This window comes from Herpailurus yagouaroundi, unplaced genomic scaffold, assembly GCF_014898765.1.
Source record: "Herpailurus yagouaroundi ecotype Mexico unplaced genomic scaffold, PumYag 77, whole genome shotgun sequence".
Lineage (NCBI taxonomy): Eukaryota > Metazoa > Chordata > Mammalia > Carnivora > Felidae > Herpailurus > Herpailurus yagouaroundi.
In genome coordinates, this window is record NW_024412388.1 from 25,697,176 (window position 1) to 25,718,541 (window position 21,366).

At 45.3% G+C, this 21,366-nt stretch overlaps 1 protein-coding gene across 1 annotated transcript in view; it reads right to left on the reverse strand.

Moving 5' to 3' along the window:
* Positions 1 to 21,366, reverse strand: part of CSMD2 (CUB and Sushi multiple domains 2) — a 553,689-nt gene that overhangs the window by 186,711 nt on the left and 345,612 nt on the right. The window contains exons 22-25 of the mRNA XM_040455784.1: positions 18,375 to 18,544; positions 8,027 to 8,183; positions 6,058 to 6,249; positions 1,046 to 1,172 (exon numbers count right to left, since the gene is read on the reverse strand). Of these exons, the coding sequence (XP_040311718.1) occupies positions 1,046 to 1,172; positions 6,058 to 6,249; positions 8,027 to 8,183; positions 18,375 to 18,544 (646 nt within the window). The remainder of the gene's footprint in view (positions 1 to 1,045; positions 1,173 to 6,057; positions 6,250 to 8,026; positions 8,184 to 18,374; positions 18,545 to 21,366) is intronic.

The window sequence follows — 21,366 nt, forward strand, 5'->3', positions numbered from 1 at the left end:
CTGTCTTGTCAGTCCTCCTTCCAGACCTCTGCTCATCCTGCACCCCTAACCGGCTCCTCTCCGCACAGCTCATCTGAACCATAGCTTAAGGCCCAGCTGGGCCAGCAGTGTGAATAGTGTAAAGATTCGGAAAAACCCAGGTTCACATCCCAGCTTTCTGAGTCACTGTGCATTCTCTTGGGATCTCAGTGTTCTTGTTTATAAAATGTGAATGAGAACTATGTCCATTCATTATTAGGACTTACCATCAGTACTAACAGGGCTATTGTGGAGAATTGATAAGACAATATACGTGCCAGGTCCCGTGCTGGGTAAATGGTGACGTTCCTTTCTTCTCTGATTCTTTGGAACTCCCAGGAGTAACTCCTGCTGGTCAGATGCTTGTATGGAAAGGAAGTTCTATTCTGAGGGCGTACATATGAACTACCAGACACTGTGCTGGGCTTTTGTAATGACTCCCTCTACAACCCTAAAACACCAGCATTTTTGTCCTCATTTTACAGATGAGGAAACGCAGACCGAGAACAGCAAGCAATCTGGGATCACACAGCTCTGCGCCGACACTACTGTCTGAGAAGTAACCACAGAAGCGTTATTAAATATTTAGTATGTTCCAAAGACTATGCTGGGTGCACTGCATGTGCTGTCTCCTTTAAGTGCCTTATCCTGATGCTCTGCTACTGTAAGCGATACAGCACAGGAGATAGCGGGACCCAGAGGGAATAAAGGCTGTGCCCAAAGTCCTGCAAACAGCAAGTGGCAGGGCTGGGATTCACGCTGGGGTTTGTATGATCTCCAGCTCTGCCCTCAGCTACTCTGCTGGAACTGTGCCATCGAGGCCAGAGAGTTGTCTGAACTTGAACTGCAGTCCTGGGACACTGAGACTGGCCTTTCCAGGTTTTCCATAGGCCTCAGCCTAAGCCTGGGGGCACGGCAACCGCCACTGATCGCAGGCCCAGCTACCAGCTGAGTGGCCTGGTGATGATGCTGGTGAGGACCGTCCTGAGCCATAGGCAGGGGTTAGTTCACCAGCCTAGACACTTACCCGATGGTGCAACCAGCATCAGCCTCGATGGTCCAGATGCAGTTGAGATTGTGTTCGTAGGGAGCCGGATACCCGGGTGACAGCACCTGGCCCGACACCTCTCCTTTCACTGTCCCTCCACACTCAGCTGAAAGAAATCCCAAAAAAGTGAGCTTTATAGGGTGGCCTGCACTGCCAGCAGTGACTCAGTGGCTCCTCTTGTCAGTGTGCCCAAGTCCCTTTTGTGCCCTGCAGGTGACTGAGCACAGCATACAGAAAGGTCCCTGGATGCGATTTATATCCACAATCTACAAAGAACCCTTACAACTTAGCGATGAGAAGAAAAACAGCCCAAACAATGGGCAAAACGTCTGAACAGACATTTCTTTGAAGAAGGTGTGCACACTGCCAGGAAGCCCAGGAAGAGATGGTCAACATCACTAGTCATCAGGGAAATGCAGATGAAAACCACAATGAGCTATAGCATCTCACATCCACAAGGATGGCTGTAATCGAAAGGCCAGACATGAAAAAGTGTCGGTGAGGATGTGGAGGAATTGGAACCCTCGTGCATTGCTGGTGCAGCTGCAACATGGCGCAGCTGCTTTGGGAAGCGGTTTCCTAGTTTCTCAAAATGTTGAGTGTAGTCACCATATGACCCTGCAATCCCACTACCAAGCAGAGACGCAAGAGAAATGAAAATATACGTTCACACAAAAATGCGCACAGCAGCATTATTCATAATAGCTAAAAGACGGAAACAGCCCAAATGTCCATCAGCTGATGGACAGATACACAAATACGGTGTCATCCATATGGTGGAATATTATTTGATCATAAAAAAAGAATGAAGGATCGATACCTGCTACAACATGGATGGACTTTGAAAACAGTGTGCTACGTGACAGAAGTCAGGCTCAAAAGGTCACATGTTATGTGATTCTGATTATATAAAATGTCTAGAACAGAAAAATCTATAGAGACAGAAAGTATGCTGGTGGTTGCCTGGGCCTGGGGGGCATGTGCAGGGGGCAGTGACTGCTGATGGGTACAGGGCTTCTCCCGGGTGGACAAAGTGTTCAAAAATCAGATGGTGGTGATGGGTGCAGCACCCTGTGAACAGATAAAAAGCATTGGGCTTCAAGTATATGGTATGTGAATTACATCTCAATAGAGCCATTTAGAAAAAGGTCCTTGGGTGGAGGGCTGACAGCTTACTCTGCGGCCAAACTCCTTAAAGCCTCCTCAAGATGCATACACTTGAACCTGTGCCTTGCCAGCAATGGGGCTGCGTGGGGTGCCAGGAGCACAGAGGAAAACAAGCGTCCCAAGGGCCAATGGTCTAGAGGAGGAGACAGCCACAGTGTGCCCCAACAGAGGTGCATTTGTGGCAGATGACAGCTCAGAGGAGAGGGGGCTACTTCCCCTAGCTTGGGGCAGGAGGAGTCGTGAGGAGGAGCAGGGGTGGAGTGGGCGGGGGGAGGAACATCAGGGAGAGGATGCTGCAGATGGAAAAGAGAAAGGGCAAACGTCGTGGAGGTGGGCCATGGTGTGGCAGGCTGAGGGGACAGGGGACAACAGGGGAGACAAGGCCGCAGAGCTGGTCAAGCGTCAGACATCCAAGGATGCCGTGCATGAGGCTGGGGACTCTCCGGGGGAAGAACCAGTCACCTTACACGCCAGTGAACTTTACACACTAGGAAGTATACTCTGGTGGCAGTCTTTGGGGCACGAAGGGTGGAGCTGAACTCAGGGGATCAGGTCTACACTCCCCGTCGGAGCACCTAGTCCCCCAGGTCAGAAGCTGGTGGTCCTGTGGCCTTCTTCCTCCCCACATCTGATCTGCCTCCGAGACCCAGCCCCTGAACCCCTGGGGTGTTTGTCACATGGACCTCCCTCGGCCTTGTTGCTAGAGTCCTGGCCGAGGCTCTGGCCATTTCTGGGTGGCACAGTTGCCCATCCCCAGCAGTGCCACCTGAGGGACCTTTCTAGAATGCAAACTGGGTCACTGCTTGCTTCAAACCTTCCTTCCCAGAATGAAGTCCAAGCCCCAGAGGGGCTCTTTTTGGCTTCTTGGGCCCCTCCCAACACCCCTTGGTCTAGCCAAGCCTCATGAACACTAGGAGCCAGGACAATGAGGCTTCTTCACGCCTTCATGTGGACTGACAATGTGAAAACATCTTTCTCGGGGGACCTTTGTGACCCGTCCCCTCCCAGGTACAGTTGCCACTGTCCTCCTTTGTGTCTCCATTTTAACAGGAGCAGATTTTTTAAAATCACAACCATGTTACAGTCACATCTGTCTCCTTCACAAGACCAAACGCCTTGGCAGCAAGGACCTTGTCTTACTTGTATTTGTGCATCCAGTGCCGCTATAGTGCCTGGCATGTTACAGATGTTTTAGTAAGTGTTTACTGAATGGAGAGATCCATGGATGATCAAATGAATGAGGACGCTTACTGCTTTCCAGGAAAATTACTACAAGGGTCGGAGTCAAGGGAGCATGAGTGACAATGAAGAGGAGAATTATTGCAAGAGTGTTTTAGGAAAGGGAATGAGTGACTATGCAAAATCCTAGAAGAAACAGGAGAAGATGGGACCCAATTTGCAGATAGAAGACTGGCCTTCATCTTCATTAAGTATTTCATGGGCCCCTTGGCTTCACTCGGGGCCACTATGGCATGGTCAGGGAGGAGGCGCTCTGCCAGTAAGCCTGCTCACGAGACTGGATCCTTTGCACGCGCCTTGCTGTGAGTACCCCCCCCCCCCCCCCCCCCCCATGTGCTGTTGGGATGGGAAGTGCTTGAAGGACGCAGGGCTGAATGGGCCCTATTGGGGAGTGGGTGTGGGCAAGAGGACAGACAGTGAGCTGTGGGGAGGAAGACTGTCTGGCCCCACAAACGGGGGAGGTAGTGGAGAGGTGGCAGGACCGTATCCATGCCCTTGGCTAGAGCTTCCTTCCATATTCCAGATGGAGAAGCCCTTCCTGTGTTTGGAGGCAGCAGCAGTGGGGGCTCTTCCTCACGGACGCAACATCTGGGAGGAGCCAAGAGGCCGGCATGCTGCAGATTCATTGACAAGACCATGAGACTCTACTCTTTCTGGTTGTCACCCTTCTTCCCATCCTTAGAGCCTTGGCTGCCTCATGTGGGCTGTAGCACCCACTCATCGACAAAGAAAACCTCTGTGATGTCTTAAACTACAGTGGTCATTTCTGCTAGACCGTGATAAAGTCCACCACAACATGACATATGTAAACATATACACCCACAACCCCAAATACATAGCCTCACTCCTTTGTGTGGGGCCTGAGGGAGTCTCCATGGGGAAAACCTCCGAGATTCAAAGTTTAAGTACTCTTCCCAGCACTGCTTGAGTGGATCCACTAAGTTCAGCCCAACCAGCACATCTGATATTCAAAAGAACCTTACAGTGAATCCTTTCTGCAAAGCAACTGTCTTGTAACGTGAATCATCTCCTTTCGCATTTTGCCTGCTCTAGCTTGCCTGTGGCATCATACTGTCATCCATTTATGCATATGTCCTCCCCTCGCTGGCCAGGGATCTGCCCTCCTCAGAGTTCCTAGTGCCCAGCATAGGACCTGGCACATGAAGGAAAGAAGGGGACAAAAACAGGATGCAGGGAAAAGGGATGGGGCATGACTACAGACTGGGTCAACCTTAGAGGGCAAAGGGAGAGGCTATTTAGAGGTCGCCATGCTGGTCTGTCCACTGTCAGGCTTAACATCTTCTCTTTTAGACCCTCTGTTGTACAACAGTGCTGAAATCCTGTTAAAATGAAGCTCTCTAGGGGAAAAATATTGGCCATTACCGTTGTCCACAACGCTGGTTGAAACCCTCAGCACTCACACATGCTAGGCCAGAAGCCCAACCCTCACCCCACCCTCCTCCTGCTGGTGAATTCTTACCCATCCTTTTGAGTCTGTGCAAAACTTCCTTGTATCTCCTCAACACTTTGCCCTAACTCTTTGCACAGCGCTTATCTTGTATTATAATTATCTGTTTATGTGTCTATTTGCCTTGCTAGGCTATGGGCTTCCCAAGGGTAGGGAAAAGTACTTTATTCTTTCTTCGTTTACTTCTCTGCCTCTGCACATACCTAAACATATAGCTGCACCAATCTGTGCAGAGTCTGGTGTGTGGCTCTTGGTACGGACTTAAGTGTTTTCCCAGTGGATGTCTTGTTCTTATAGGATTGACCAGCACTGCACAGACATGCCGAGGTTGTGGCACAAGGGGAAGGGGGTGGGGAAGTGGGACAAAGCAGTGGGGTGGGAATCTTGTTCAGCAGGGAGGGGAACAGGTGCAGTGAGGTAGGTGGTGAGAAATGAAAAGGCCAGATGGACCGAACGATAGGTTCTGCCTACTTCATACTTCTGCCCTGGACCAGACTGCTCTCATCCTATGACACATGGAGAAACCTTAGAGGGAGCCTCTGCTGACATTCTGGAAGCACCAGAGGCTTAAGAAAATGCTGGTTCATTATTATATTCTTCCTCAAGAATGAGGTAGGTGCTAGCTCATTTTCTTACTCTTTCTTCCAACTTTCTCCAGGAAAGGGAGCATAAACCCCATTTTGCCTATGGGGAAACTGAGGCCCAGAGTGAGTCAGAGACTCGTTTGAGTCTGAGTGTTGCAAGAACCCTGGGAGCCCAGGCAAAAGCTCCACCTCTTCTTAACTGACTCTCCCAACTTTCCTCTGTAGCCAGCATTACAATTCCGAGGGCATGGCTTGGCTGTGGTCCCACTTGGCTAAATGTGTGACGATGGTGGCTTGCCACCCGCCTGACTGAGCTGCTGCAACACGGGTGTAATGAGGTGTGAAAGTGAGGGAACAGAGACGTGGGGGCAGGGTAAGCGAGGACTCCGTGAACAGGAGGATTCAGTCCAGTTAGGCAGTCCCAAAGTGCTGGAGTGTGGGGTCCGACGGGACAGCTTTCATGAGACCAGAGCTGGGAGCATGGGGTTGGGAGGGGACCCGAGGGGTCACTCAAAGAGCAAGAGGCCTCCTACCGACACAGGTGGGGAGAGGTCGGTCCCAGGTCCTGCGCTCCCCACTCAGACACAGCAGCTCCTCACTGCCCCGCAGGCTGTATCCAGGGTCACAGCTGAAGGACACAGAGCTTCCCGCAAAATGGCCTCCATCATGAACCTTGTAGCCAAATTGCGGGGTTCCTGGATCCTCACACTTGATGAGTTCAAAACCTGCCGACGAGAGGAGAGATGGGGTAAGCAAGACCCGGCGTGGCAGAAACCACATTCCCTTCCTTCCCTCAATTTGAAGCCTGCGTCCTCAAGGAAGCCACCAGGCACGTGCCTCTGGCCTCTGGCAGTCTCACTGCTCTGGGGCCACCACACTGCTGTGCTCAGCAGAGGTGATGCTACACCTGCCCCCGCACGTGAATGGTTTCAGTTATTTCTCCCAGGACAGCCTTTATAATAGTTTTCAGACATAAGGTCTGGGTTTCCTATTTCCTTTGTTTGACCCCCAGAGCATTTTGTTAGCAAGGCTGCTCTTTCCATCTTGCTCACTGAGACATTCTGATGGGATAGTGTAATATGGAAACGTCCCTTCAAATGCATATTTCAAAGTTCAATTATGTCCTGCTTAAATACGCTTTATTGAGAGAGGCTAGAGAAGGCTTACGCAGAGCGTTTCTACAAAGCGCCTACTATTTGGCAATTTACTTGTGTTAGCTCTCATTTGTTACCCACAGGAGTCTTACAGGGAGGTATAAATATCTGCATTTTACAACTGAGAACATGACCTGGTTCAATAAGTGGTGCCAAAGTCACACATTCTCAGATGACAGAGATGGAATTCACATGTGACTCTATTTAATTCTCTTCCACTGATGTGCCTGCTGTAACAGGCATAGACCCCTATGCCAGATGGCCTAAAGCCCAGGCGAGAGGAATCTTGAGTGGACTCACTGAGTTTTTTTTTTTTTTTCCTAGCAGCTTTATTGAGATATAATTCACATACTGAACATTCGCCCATCTGAAGTGTTCGGTCTTTTAGTATATTCTCAGGGCTGTGTAACTCTCATCACAATCCACTTGCGGAGTTTTCATCGCTTCTGGAGGAGCCCTGTCCACATTTCTGCCCCCCAACTTTCTTAGTCCTCGGCAACCATCAATTTCCTTTCCATCTCTATGGATTTGCCTGTTCTGGACAGTTCATATAAACAGTCCATATAACATGCAGCCTTCTGTGACTGGCTGCTTTCACTTGGTTTTCAAGGCTCATCCATGGTGTAGCATGGACCAGTGCTTTATTCCTTTGTAACAGTTAAATAACATTCCATTGTATGGACAGATCTATCACATTGTGTTCATCCATTATCAGCTAATGGATAATCATTGGATTTTAAAATAATCCCTAAAAGCACATTTCTTTGTATCTACTGGGAAGGTCCAGGAGCTCAAATAAATTAATACGATGGCTGTGAAGCCAAAGTGTGGGGATGTAATCCCAAGTACTACGGGCCTGCATACAAACCTGGGGGCTTTCTGTCTTTGACACTCTGGGAGTAAAAGACAAAGCAAAAATCATGCAAAAGGGAAAGAAGCAAGATTCAACTCTTTAGGGAGTAGTGAAAAATAACATAATTGTACATTAACGTTCACACTTTTTACATCTGGCTGCAGCTGAACCTTATTTTATAAATGCCACGATTAGGAAAGGCTTGGTTTGGCTGCTTTAGTTAAAAGCCTTGGCGTTCATATTTTTCAAGTATTAGTCAGTAACAGGTAGGCTGTGACCCTCAGTTAACCACAGAGTTAAACCTTAGAGCTGTATGCCAAGGGGCAGCTTACTCAAAGCACAGGCACAATGTCTTAGAGGAAAGAGTCCGCTTAGCGTGCGCCAGAGAAAACCAAACCTGCAAAATGATGGTGATGCCCCAGAGACAGACCTCCCCATCTGCGGAACTAGGGAAAGCCTGATTTCATCATCTACTCTGATGCAACAGAGACTTACTGGAGAATTGCAGCTCAAAGCCCTTGCTGGTGTTCTCGGCATCGGTGATGAAGTCAAGCCACAGACTACTAGACGTGCTGTTCAAAGTCACCCCCATCATCTCAGAACGGCTGAACACCCCCAGCAAACGGGCGGACTTGTTGTTGCCGTCATAGACCTGGATGTAGGAGAGACCCCGACCTGATGTCAGCATGGCCTTATTTTGAACAACAGTTTCTCATCCCACAGCCTATATTCCCAGAGTTTAGCACCAACGATGTCTGTTAGAGGGGCAGTGAGGCATCAGATGCAAGGTAGACGGCACAGTGAGCCAGTAACAGGGTGAGTGATCAGCCCCTCTTGTCTCTCCTAGGTGCCAGTTCTGTGCCCAGCCCATCTCAGTGCGAATCTGGTCTGTAGGAACCGGTAGCTGTTCTAACCTTTCCAGTGGAGCTCTGCTTTGTCCCTCCAAACCCCATATGGCACCAGCTTACTCTTCAGCAGCCTGGGGAGGCAAGGAGGGGGCTGCCTGAAGGCCCAAGCCATCTGTTTCTGCACACAGGCACACTGGAAGCACCCGACGTCTCTGCATTGCTAAATAATCCTGCCCTTCCAGATGAGGTAGCAGTCCTCCCGCCTGACCCCACCCCACCGTGGCGTGGCCTGTCTTGACTACTCTTCTAGACATGGCCCCTGGGATGCAGCAGCATGGAATTAAAATGACCAGTGTGTCACGGTGCCTTTCCTTTCCCCAAGCTCAGCCTCTGCCCCTTCCCTCCTAAAATGAGGGCTCCAGCGAGGGCCTGCTGGGCTTGCCATGGGTGGAATTGCGCAGGCATCTGGCTTCCCTCACTCCCATCTGTCCCCTGAACTTCTGAGCACCAGCAAAGACAACAGTCATCAGAATAATGAACTGGCTCCCCAGGTTCTGAGGTTGCTGCTCCTTTCCAGATAATTGTACAAATAACAACAGAAGTTGTGATTGAGTGAAGGACCCCCCTAGTGCTTTGGTAAATATCAAAGATGGGATCTATGGGTGGGTGATGAATATTTGCGCCTGGCACCGGATGTGGTGCCAGCTGCCAGCAAATTGGAACAATATTTCCATTCTACTATTTATGAAGCAAAGCTTTCTAAAAGAAGCCATCCTTTAAGCGAACAGTGCTGTATATTACAGAGATTTGTTTAGGCCCCTGGGAGCCTCAAGTCTGTTTCCAGATTCCTTGTACAGCACCACTGATAGATTGAGAGAATTCTGGAGTTCCAACAGACATAGAGATGACACCAGTTCACCAGTGCTCACTGCAGCACCCAAGTTGTTAAAAAAAAAAGCACTAAAACATACTGGAATTAATTGATCAAGGCATTGATCGTCAATACTTGCTAACATCACAGTAACAGAAACAAACAGATATCATGAACACCACTACTTACTTATGGAGTCATTTTGCTAAAAAAAAGAAAAAAATCAAACCTGAGTCACATCAAGTCACTGGATCCAATTTCTAACTTATAGGAAGTACAGAGGACGCAGGAATATATGAAATGATACTCTAGGAATATGTTCAGCAAACCTAGAATATGAAAAGTCCCACTGGAAAAATTACCTGACCTCCTCAACAAATAAACTACAAGGGATGGAGGAAAAAAAAAAAAAGATGGAGGCAGAAACCCATTGATTAAAAACCATATGAGACAACCAATCCAATGTCTGGGCCTTATTTGGGTCCTGATTCAAATAAACTGTAAATTAAGAAAAAATATTAGGACATTTATGAGATAATTGGAAACTTGAATATTCACTGGATATATGATGATATTAAGAAATTGTTGTTAATTAATAAAAGTGTAATGGGAACAGGATTATTTCCTTAATTTCTAAGCATAATTCATTCTAACTCATTAAGGACAAAAATGTTCATAATGTGTCATTATGATAAAATATTCATTGCAGAAAACTTATAAAACAGAAGAACACACAGAAGATAACTCTCAACACTCACAACATTTTGGAGATGATCTTTCTATGCTTTGTTCTATGCATGCCTTTCCTTATATATACTTATTTCCTTAATTTTCAATAAAAACAAGATCAAACTATAGATACTATATGGTAACCTACTCTTCCATTTAATATAATGTGCATATCTTTTGAATCATTACATATTTTTCCCCAACAGCATTTAAATAACTGTAGGACTTTCCATCATACAATTAAACCAACCCATACTATCCTTATTCACACATCATTGTCTGGAATGTGTGGCCTGGCATGGAAGAGGCATTCAATAAATGTATGATAAATAAATAAACCAATGTTTTCTTCTAGTACTCTTGTCCTCAAATCCACCTGGAATTTATGTTGGCATAAAATAGGAGATAAGATTCTACTTTTTCTCCTTGGTTGATAAGCCATTTAACCCAACACTATAAATATTACATCCACCACCAATTTTAAATCTACCTTTGTCACATAGACTGTTGTATAAATTTGGCTTTGTCTGTCAACTTTCTATTCTCTTCCATTTCTACTACGCTACCTATTTGTCTTTTCCTGTTCATGACCCATACTGTTTCAGTTACCATAGTTTTATAAGATACTCAAATATTTAGTAGGGCAAGTCCTCTCTTGTCTTTTTTTAACTTAAAAAATTATTCTCCCATGTTTATTCTTCTCGATAAACTCAAGATGAGCTTTCTTAAATTAAAAAAAAAAAAAAAAAGACCTCCGGCTCCATCCTCCAAAACTCCCCAACGTGTGTAATTCTGACTGATTAAAATAAAATGTATGAATTAATAAGAGAAAAAGTCCATCTATATGATATTGAAACTTCCTATCCATATACATGGCATCTGGCTTCATTTAATCAAGTTGTTTTGTATGTCTCTCAGTAAAATTCTGTACTTATTTTTGGGTGTTTTTATACTTTTTATTACAAATGGGATACATCTGGGCCTTTGTATACATTTATTCTCTAACAGAATATTGTTTGTTTATAAGAATGCTTTGATGGTCCAGTTCATCATAATATACAGGTGATGGATTTGTCTCCGAGTAATCAGAGAGAACCATACACATCCACTATACCTAACCTTTCCCTTTTCTTTCTCCAGTAGATGTTTTTATTTTCTTCACCTTTGTTGTGGTATAATTGACAAATAAAAATTGCAGATAATTAAAATGTACCACTTAATATTTTCAGGGACCCATACCATTACATCTAATACGACAAGTCAGCAAGATGGCTGGCTTAAACATAACCACACTACGTGGGCAGCTTTGTACATACAGTTACAAACAATGTGGACACTCCTAGGGACACTACTGTATGTCTGCCTGCACACGTGCTCAAGTTTCTCTAGGGCATACGCCTAGAATGGAGATGCTGGTTGCTGGGAAGGCACATTTTCAGCTTTGTTAGATATTGCCAGATTGCTCTCCAAAGAGTGATACAAATTTAATCCCTCTGACATCGTATGACAGCTTTCATTGCTTTGTATCTTCGCCAACACTTGGTATTTTCAGGCATTCTAATTTTTTCCAATTTGATGGGTGTGAAACGCTATCTTATTTCAATTTGTATGTCTTTGATTATCCCTGAGGGTGAGGATCTTTTCATGTGTTTACCCATAATTCCACTTTCCTCTTATGTGAATTGCTTGTCCGTATCCTTTGTTCATCCATGAGTGTGAAACCTCCTTGCATTTATTTCAACTGTATGTCCTTCCAAATAAAGTTTTGTAATTTTCTCAGTAAAGATGATGCACATCTTTTAGACTTATTCCTAGGTGTTTTATAGTTTTTGCTTCCATTAGGAATGAGCTCTTTTTTTTTCTGATTATATTTTAGTTTATGTTTAGTTTAGTTTAGTTTATGTTTTCAGCCACTTTGCTCAATTGTCTTATTGGTTCTGATGTTTTATCCATTGAGTCTTTCATATTTTCTAAATAGAAGAGAGATAATTTTATATATTCTTTTCTAATTTTTATAGTTTCTTTGTTCTTTCTCTGATCTGATTGTAGTGGTTTCGATCTGCAGCAAAATGTTGAATACTAGTGGTGATAACAGAGCTCATGTCTTGCTCCTGACTTCACTGGAAATCCTTAGGAAGCTTTGTCATTAAGAAAAATGTTTGCCATAGGTGTCGGTAGGAAATTTTTATCAGATTAATAAAGTTTTCTTCATGGTTTTGAGGTATTTTTTAAGAATCATGAATGAATACTGAATTTCATCATGTGATGTTTTGAGGTGACTGGCAGGATCACATACTTTTGCCTTCTAATCTGTTTAGGATATCAGGTTGAATCACATGAAGTTGCCAATATGTGACTGGTTTTGACCTACAAAGACAGCAATTTCATAGGGTTTGTCTAGTACATAATATCATGAGCTTTTCTAATATTGACACATCCTCACATTCCTGGAATCAATCCCACTTGGTCATTTTTGCTTTCAGACACAGCTAGATTCAATATGACATTGTATGTATGTAGGGTGTTTAGATCTATGATAAGTGACTAGTCCAATAGTTTGTTCTTCTATGGCCCTCACTCAGTTTGCTATCAATATTTCTACTTGGCTTATTTAAATAAAATGAATTAGGATATGGATGCTAATTTTTCTCTTTTCTGAGTCAGTCTGATTATTGCAGGATTAGTTATTCCTCGAACTTTTGTCGGTTTACCTGCAAAATAGTCTACGCCTGGAGCCTGTGAGACAGGATATGGGCAGGATCCAGTTTTATTCTTTTTAATGTTTTATTTATATTTGAGAGAGAGGGAGAGAGAGAGAGAGGCAGACAGACAGTGCATGGGGGCAGGGAGGGACAGAGAGAGATAGAGATAGAATCCGAAGCAGGCTCCAGGCTCTGAACTGTCAGCACAGAGCCCAATGCGGGGCTCGAACCCATGAACTGTGAGATCATGACCTTAGCCGAAGTCGGACACTTAACTGATTGAGCCACCCAGGTGCCCGAGGATCCAGTTTTTTAAGTAATTATTGGTTTATTCAGGTTTTTATTTTTTCTTTTTTAAGTTTATTTATTTATTTTGAGAGTGTGACAGCAGGGGAGGGGCAGATGGGGAGACGGAGAGAGAGAATCCCAAGCAACCTCCACACAAGTGCAGAGGCTGAGGTGGGGCTCGAACTCATGAAGAACTCACAAACCGTGAGATCATAACCTGAGCCGAAATCAAGAGTCAGAGGCTTAACCAGCTGAGACACCCAGGCACCCTTATTTTTTCTTGATATTAGTACTTTTTATCTGTCAATATTTCCCATTTTACCTGAGCTTTCAGATTTCGTAGCTTAGGGTTGTTCCTAAATATTTTCTGATTGTTTCATAATCTCTACCTCATCTGTGACTGTGTTCCTTTTTCTGTTCCTAAAATTCTGTACCTGTGGCTTCTTTATTCTTTGATCAGTCCTGCAAGGTTTGTGTCTCTTATTAGTTATTTTTCAAGGAACCAGTTGGTTTTGCTGACAATTGCTCCTGTATGTTTAGCTGTATTTATTCTGTCATTTTTGACTTTAAGAAGTCTCTCTCTCCTACTTTCTTTGGACTTATTGTTATATTATCCAAGCTACCTAGATCCTTATTTATTTTTAATCTAGGTGATGTGTCAGAGACTAACAGAGATATATTAAAATCTTCCACCCTGACTTTAACTTTATTTTTGTTTTTTACCTTTCTAGCAGTTTTTATTTGATTTATTCGTGCTATGTTATTTGGCACATAAAGTTTTACTGTGGATTGATTGTACATTTTATTAACATAAAAGAATCCTCTTTTAAATTTCCTTATGAGACTGGAGAGAAATTCTTAAATTTATAACAAACTGATTTCATTTTTCTGTGCTTTACCATTTTTGTTCCTGGCCTCCATTCCATTTTTTAATTGGGTGATCCTGTTTTTCATCTCCATTTAATCTTTCCTCATCTTGGATTGCTCAGTTTTCATTATTGCCTATTTTTGTGTCATAAATATGATATTCTCTCAAATCCTGTTAAGAATACAAATTAGGAGCTTTTAAAGTTTTACTTCTTTGTTGCTTACAGAGGGGCAATTAGCTCACACTCTTCAGACCGGTCCCCTTCTTCTGATCTCTGGAATATTTATACATATCCCGTTAATTTTCTTGTTAGCACACCATCACAGAGGGAGAATAAAATAGGAGAATGGAAATGCCCAGTGGTGTCTAGAGGGGAACGGAGGAATTAGCGAGAAAAGGGCATAGCAGGAGTTCTCCCGCTCCTGGTGCTAAAGTATGCATGTGTGATTGTGGCAGCCTCTTTTCTGATGAGCCTGACCACTTTTGTTAGGCATTGCCCTACTTTATCTGACTTGCTGACAGAAGCCAAGTCAAGCCCAGCGCGTCCTGCTGAGAGGGAATCGTGGCTCTGTGTGGTCTCTCACACCTAGCACACTTCTGGAAGAGCTAATGGTATTGAGATCTGGTCCAGGCCAACAGTACATGGCATGTCCTTGGCTCCAGGCTCTGCTGCTCTGACTTAGGTGGCCTTAGATGTGATTTCCTTAAGGGTTTTGGCACTGAGTCCATGGGCAGGATTCACTTCAGGTACATGAATCATACTTTGATTAGGCCCTTTCTCAACGTGGGTTCTTTTTTGGATATTCCATTTGGCGAAAATTCTTTTAAGCTATATGTGAAATGTGCCCTTGCCTAATTTCCATGGGTGAGGGCACTTTCCCCTGCATTTGTATCCTTTTAGTCATTTCAGTGGGGACCTGTGCAGGATGGTTTCATATACATATATACACATGTGTTTCATTTGCCATCTTCAGCTGGAGGGTATCTTTCCATACCATTGCAATTTAGAGGCCCTTCCTATCTTACTGAGGTCAGATCAAAATTTTGGTGGGGGCCAAAATAAAAGGAATTGGGTAATTAGGGGAGATAAGCTGAAGTATGTATAGGGGCGTGGTTTAAGGGATTTTCGGTAATTAAAGGTAAGACACAGATCAGGGGTCACAAATGCAAGTCAAGAGTCACTCCATGGGTCAGGATTACAAGACTATATGGAAAGATTGGAAGGTTGATCAGATGTATGATATATTGTATCTTGGGCAATAAATAAGGAGTTCCTTGGTGTGCACCGGGATTTCTTTGCAGGGAAAGGCAAGGCCTCAGGGTGAGGAATTTGCCAGTGTTCCCGCAGATGGGTGAGTTCCAGCACAGCAAGGACAAGGTGTTCTTGGAGCTGACTGGTGTGCTGGGCTCCTCCTGCACACGTTCCTGTCGAGGATGACCAGAGTCACAGGCTGGCACAGCAGTGCCACTACGGCTGACACGGGTGCACGGCCATTCTGGAGACTATTTGGGAAACCAAACTGTGGGTTTCTTTTAGTTCTGAAACAGTTTTGTACCTGTTCATGTCCCAGGTTCTCCCTCAGGAGGACCAGGATCTGAGGAAAAGAGTTAGAGCAGGAAGGGATGACATGAAGCCATCCCATCTCCCTTGGTGCCTTGCCCTCCCTTCCCCAGGTTCCATTCTATAGGAGTTACGGGGGGCACAGGGTCCCATGAGTGGCCTTTGTGCCATGTCAGAGCCATAGCCCAGCCTTCTGAGGGGGACACTCAGGAGGCCTGGGCACAGCAGGAAGAAGGTCATCGGCAAGAAGGCGGAGCCCACTATTAGAAGGCTGGGTGGCAGGACCAGCTGGGCAGATGGCTCTAAGACAAAGTCTGAAGACTGGGAACATCCCCCAATAAAACAGGAATTCATCCTTCTCTCTCCACAACCCTGCAGGACTACCTGGGGTCCTGCATCCTATACAAGTCCTCCCTGACCTCTGACCTGGGTTTTATGGCCTGTGTCTCTCCCTTCTTACCCTGAGTGCCTCAAAAAGTCTCTCTCCTCTCATTTGAGCTGCTCACCTGATCCTAAGACACCACATGGACAGGGTAATTGGGTGTGCACACCTGTTGACCATGTCTTAGGTGCTTCTTTGAATTTAGACCACCCTGGTGAAGAGGCTCAGGTAGCCGCCACACTCCATGTGACCTCTGGCAGCCAAGGAGTCCTTCTGCTGATCCTATCAGGCCACACGCACAGAACTGCTGCTATATTCCCTTTAAAACCTGAAAATTATGTCTCCAGAATTCTTTTCACTGCAGGGTTGGCAATGACCTTCATGCAAGAAGGGCTCTGCATTTCACCAATTCCATCTGCAGCTCTGAAGAGAAGAAATCACCTTGGCCTTGCTGACCCCGGTTATATCCTCTGAAGATCTGGTGTTGATGATGAACAAATGGATGGAGAGAGGTGAGGTCTGGGGGATGCCTGAAGACATGGCCCTTGGAAATTATAAAGTCTTGTATATTGCTCACTTAAAAGGAGATGCACTGTTTTTCTGTCTGGGGAGCTCAGAGGTTGCAAAGTAGAGCTTAAGAAGCCAGTGATTGGGGCGCCTGGGTGGCGCAGTCGGTTAAGTGTCCGACTTCAGCCAGGTCACGATCTCGCGGTCTGTGGGTTCGAGCCCCGCGTCAGGCTCTGGGCTGATGGCTCGGAGCCTGGAGCCTGTTTCCAATGCTGTGTCTCCCTCTCTCTCTGCCCCTCCCCCGTTCATGCTCTGTCTCTCTCTGTCCCAAAAATAAATAAAAAACGTTGGAAAAAAAAAATTTAAAAAAAGAAGCCAGTGACTGGGGTGGGGGCGCCTGGGTGGCTTGGTCAGTTAAGCATCCGACTTCAGCTCAGGTCATGATCTCATAGTTTGTGGGTTCAAGCCCTGCGTTGGGCTCTGTGCTGATAGCTCGGAGCCTTGGAGCCTGCTTCAGATTCTGTGTCTCCCTCTCCCTCTGCCCCTCCCTTGCTCATGCTGTCTCTCAAAAATAAATAAATGTTAAAAAAAATTTAAATTTTTTTTTCAACGTTTATTTATTTTTGGGACAGAGAGGGACAGAGCATGAACGGGCGAGGGGCAGAGAGAGAGGGAGACACAGAATCAGAAACAGGCTCCAGGCTCTGAGCCATCAGCCCAGAGCCCGACGTGGGGCTCGAACTCATGGACCGTGAGATCGTGACCTGGTTGAAGTCGGATGCTTAACCGACTGCGCCACCCAGGCGCGCCAAAAAAAATTAAAAAAAAAAAAAAAAAAAAAGAAGCCAGTGACTGGGCCCTGATCCCCCTGGGCTGCTTCACATGTTTTATTTCAGGCATACCCGGTCCCAACTGGTCACCTCATGGGTTCAAGGATAATCAGTTTAGAGTGAGAAACACCCTCCAAATGCATGTGCACACCCACACCCACACCCACTCACGTACCCCAGCAAACGCATGCCCTAGAGAATGAGTCAAGAATATCATCTCTGCTTAAAAAGCACAGTACATTCATCATATCCAGAGAGAATCCTAAGGGATGGGGATCACTTAATGGTTGCTCTTTGGATTTTTCAGAGTAGTGACCTCTGATTGTTTCTAATGTCAAGACTTCTCTGGCTATGGGGAATAAAACTGTATTAGGATAAGCTAAAAAAGTTTCTTGGCATTGGATGAAAATGGACAACTCTGTGTGAGGTTTTCCTTATAATCCATTTTAATAAGGCAGCTCGTTGACAAATTCTCCAGAGTCCATGCTTTGATTACACACATACTCACACACCATACATTACTGGAGATACACATTAATCACATACACACAAAGAAATACAAATTGTACGTGTGCTCAGTGTCATAACAATCCATAATCAAGCACCGTCACTTCTTTAAATCCACTTTCTTTAACCCTGCTGCCACACATGGGCCAGCACCATGGCATACTGAGCTGCTGAAACAGCCCTGCTAGTCTACAGAAACATATCCTCAAGACATACCCAGATGCACATGGACAAAATACACTGAGACAAGTCTGCACAAATACTGGTCCCTTGAACCAAGCAAACACATAGACTCAGATTCATACACACGTGGAAATGTATATATGAAGGATCTACATCCACAAACACATATCTACACAAATGCACATGCACATACACACGCACACATGCACAATCTATGAGCTCTTCACTATCCAGCATGATGGTCAGAGTCACGATGAAAAACCTGACCCAATGGCCACTCCAACTGAATTTATTATTATTATTATTTATCATGCAGTCAACCCGTACTCTACCACCTATGTATTTGAGAACAGTCAAGTCCTAAGCAAAGTCTAAAGTCACATTCTTAGACCTTCATGGACCGTTCTGTTTGGGTTCTCACTTTCTCCCAGACAAGTGAGGACAATATCCTGGAACTCAGGAGGGAAGAAGAAAGCTTGGGTCATTCACACAGAGAGAAACAAGTAGGTGCTGAGCACACTTTTGTATACCGTAACTCACATCCTCTATGAAATCTATCAGTTTTACCTTGAGCACATCTCCTTCAGACAGTTCAAATGTCCTGGCTTTCAGCTGAATGCCCTTCCCCGGCTGGGTCTGGATGGAGTAGATGCATTCATGGTTGTTATTGTAGTTCACAGGAAAGTTGGGGGACAGCAATGTACCCTGAGTGCCCGTGACTGAATTCCCACACTCAGCTGGAAAGAGAATCACAATAATCACAAATTAACCCCCATCAGCCACATGTGGAAAACAACTTACAGCGCTGGAGAACCTCACAAAGATGGCACGTTGTTTGCCTGTCTATCTGCCCGAATGCCTGTTTCTATGTCCATTTGTCTGCCGGCCTATAGGACTGCATATCAAAGTTTTTTTAAAGTATCTGCCCATCTGTAGGCATTTTAAAGAAATTCTGCCCAATTTCTTTCTCTGTCTTATTCTGTGTGTCTGTTTCTCATCGGCAAGAATAGAGATTACCCCACCAGGCATCCTGTACTTTCTTAGTGGCATGAGGCAGCCCTTCTCCACACCTGTTCATACAGCATCACAGCAGCAGAATGATTGAGGGGGATGGCAGGGAGGATGGGGGTGGTCAAGTGAGGAGAGACGGCAGGATAGAAACTCAGAGGGGTGAAAACTGAGTAAGTATTGCTAGCATCCTCCAAACTTTACAAGGATTATTTCAATCATTAGTCACAACAACCAACCCCATAAGGTGGGCATAATTATCATCCCTGTTTTAAAAATAAAGGATCTGGTACTTAACCATTTAGATCAATTCTCTCCATTCACCGAGAGGAGGGGGCTGAGAGCCCAACCCTCCTGGTCCTGGAATTTAAGGCCGCTGAGGCTTTGGAAAAGGTTTTAGCATAGACCCACTGAAACCCTGTTTCATTTGACAGCTAATGAATTCACACCTTCCTCTTGAAGTCTTTTCCTCCTCCTCCAGAATGAGTCATTCTTTCCCCATTACTCCCATATCTTTATTTATAGCAGTCACCACATTTTACTTCACCTATTTGTTAACATTTCCGTCTCCTCCACTGTCGATCCTCTGGGATGTGGTCACATTTCTCTATGCCCAACACCCACTCAGTGCCAGGGTAGGGCGGGCATGAGCAGATGAAAGGGGAGGTAGCTCGGTGGCAGGACAGGGCTGCAGAACCCTGCAATTATCTCTCTCGGGTGTTTAATAGTTGTAGATTCTCTCCCTGTGCTTCCCTATATCAGAGTGCCTACCATATTGCACCCTGATTGCTTCTTACTTGCTGGCATCTTCCACCTAAACTGTGAGTTACTTGAGGGCTCGGGTCATGCTTAATGAATCTATGAACTTCCAAGGCTCAGCCCAGATTGTCTGTAAAATAAATATTTGCCAAATGAATGAATGAATGAATATGGAGGACACTGACCTCAGAAGATGTACCATCCTAAAAATAATTAGGTTCCAGAAGGATGTAAATACAAGTCCAGATGGCAGGCACATTATTTGTCTGGACATATGGAGAATTTGGAGCATGTCTTGAATCTCTGGGGTTGACAGTAGAAAGTCTGCTTTCTCCAAACTATCCCTCAGTATCTCTATTCTAGGCACAGTATTTGCTGGAAGGGCTCTGAGGTCAATCAATGGGCCACCGACCAATGCACCACCTAGTTAACCCTAATTGTCCTAAGCCTGAAGTGTACTGGGCTAAGGCAGTGTAGATGGAACTTGTGATAACAGAGTTGAGCCTCTTGTGGTCTTGGTTTATATTCTTGTGTCCCTCAGGCTGCTCCTTAGACCTTTGAAGACCATGTCTGTGTTCTACAACAGGCCCTTAGTTTTTCAATGGACCCTACTCCCTGGGCTCTGTCCAGTTCAGGACAGCTTCAGTTTCCTAGTCTACATAAGCCATTACTATGAATTAAATGTTCATGATCCTGTGCCAAATCCGTATGTTGAAGCTTTAATCTATAATGTGATGGTATTTGGAGGTGCGGCCCTTGGCATGTGATTGGGATTAGTGACCGTATAAGCTGAAGAACTGACCAGAGCCCTGTCTCTGCCTTGTAAGGATACAGCAAAAAGGTTGCCTCCCACAAGCTAGGAGAGGACCTTCACTAGACATTGAATCTCCTGGCACCTTCCATCTTGGGTGGCTTGGGCTCCAGAACCATGAGAAATAAATATTTAGTGTTTAAGCCACCCATGGCATTTTCCTTATAGCAGCCTGAACTGACCAAGACAGCCACCATTTGTCTTAGAGCCTATTTGCAAAGTGTCCAAATATGCACAATGAATGTGCTGAGCTGGGGCAAAAAACTAAAGCAATAGCAGTGGACAGGCACCCCATGTACATTTTCTGGGTGCCCTGAGATGAGGGCAGGGATTTGGGGAGGGGGTGCTGAAGGTTTTTAGCCATGTTATTATTACTCAGTCATATCACATGGGCAGCACTCTTAAGCAGCTCTCCATTGTTTCTGGGGTGAAGCATTATTCCCCTCCATCTAGGGAGAGGCCTGTGGAGCAGTGAGATGAGCATGAACAGCCAAGTTATATCAACACTCTGAACCTCGCTCTCTTCATCTGCCTTCATCTGGGCAATAATAGCATCTGTATAAGACTATAGAGAATAAATACATGAGATTTTATGATAAAATAAGTGACCATATGAGGATTGGTCAGCATATAGTAGGCCCTCAACAAGCGTTATTCCTCCTCTCTTTCCCCATCTATCCCAGGTGAATCTACGTGGCTTACCTGATTCCATCTGGAGCCTTAACTGCCTGTGCTCTGGGACTGGCAGACAGCCCAAGAAGCTTCTTGGGAAGTGTGCATTAGCTGCCCAGTGTTCACGGCACCCTCGCTATTCCTGATGCCTCTTGCCCTCTGCCTAGTTCCTAAATTTGGCTTCCCTTAAGCATGGGCTTTGGCATGTTATGGGACACCTTTCCTGGTCTTGGCTTCCAGCACAACTGCTCTGTGCTCATCTCTGCCTCAGCATGCCCCTCTCCTCTTGCCCACCACCCAACACCTTTA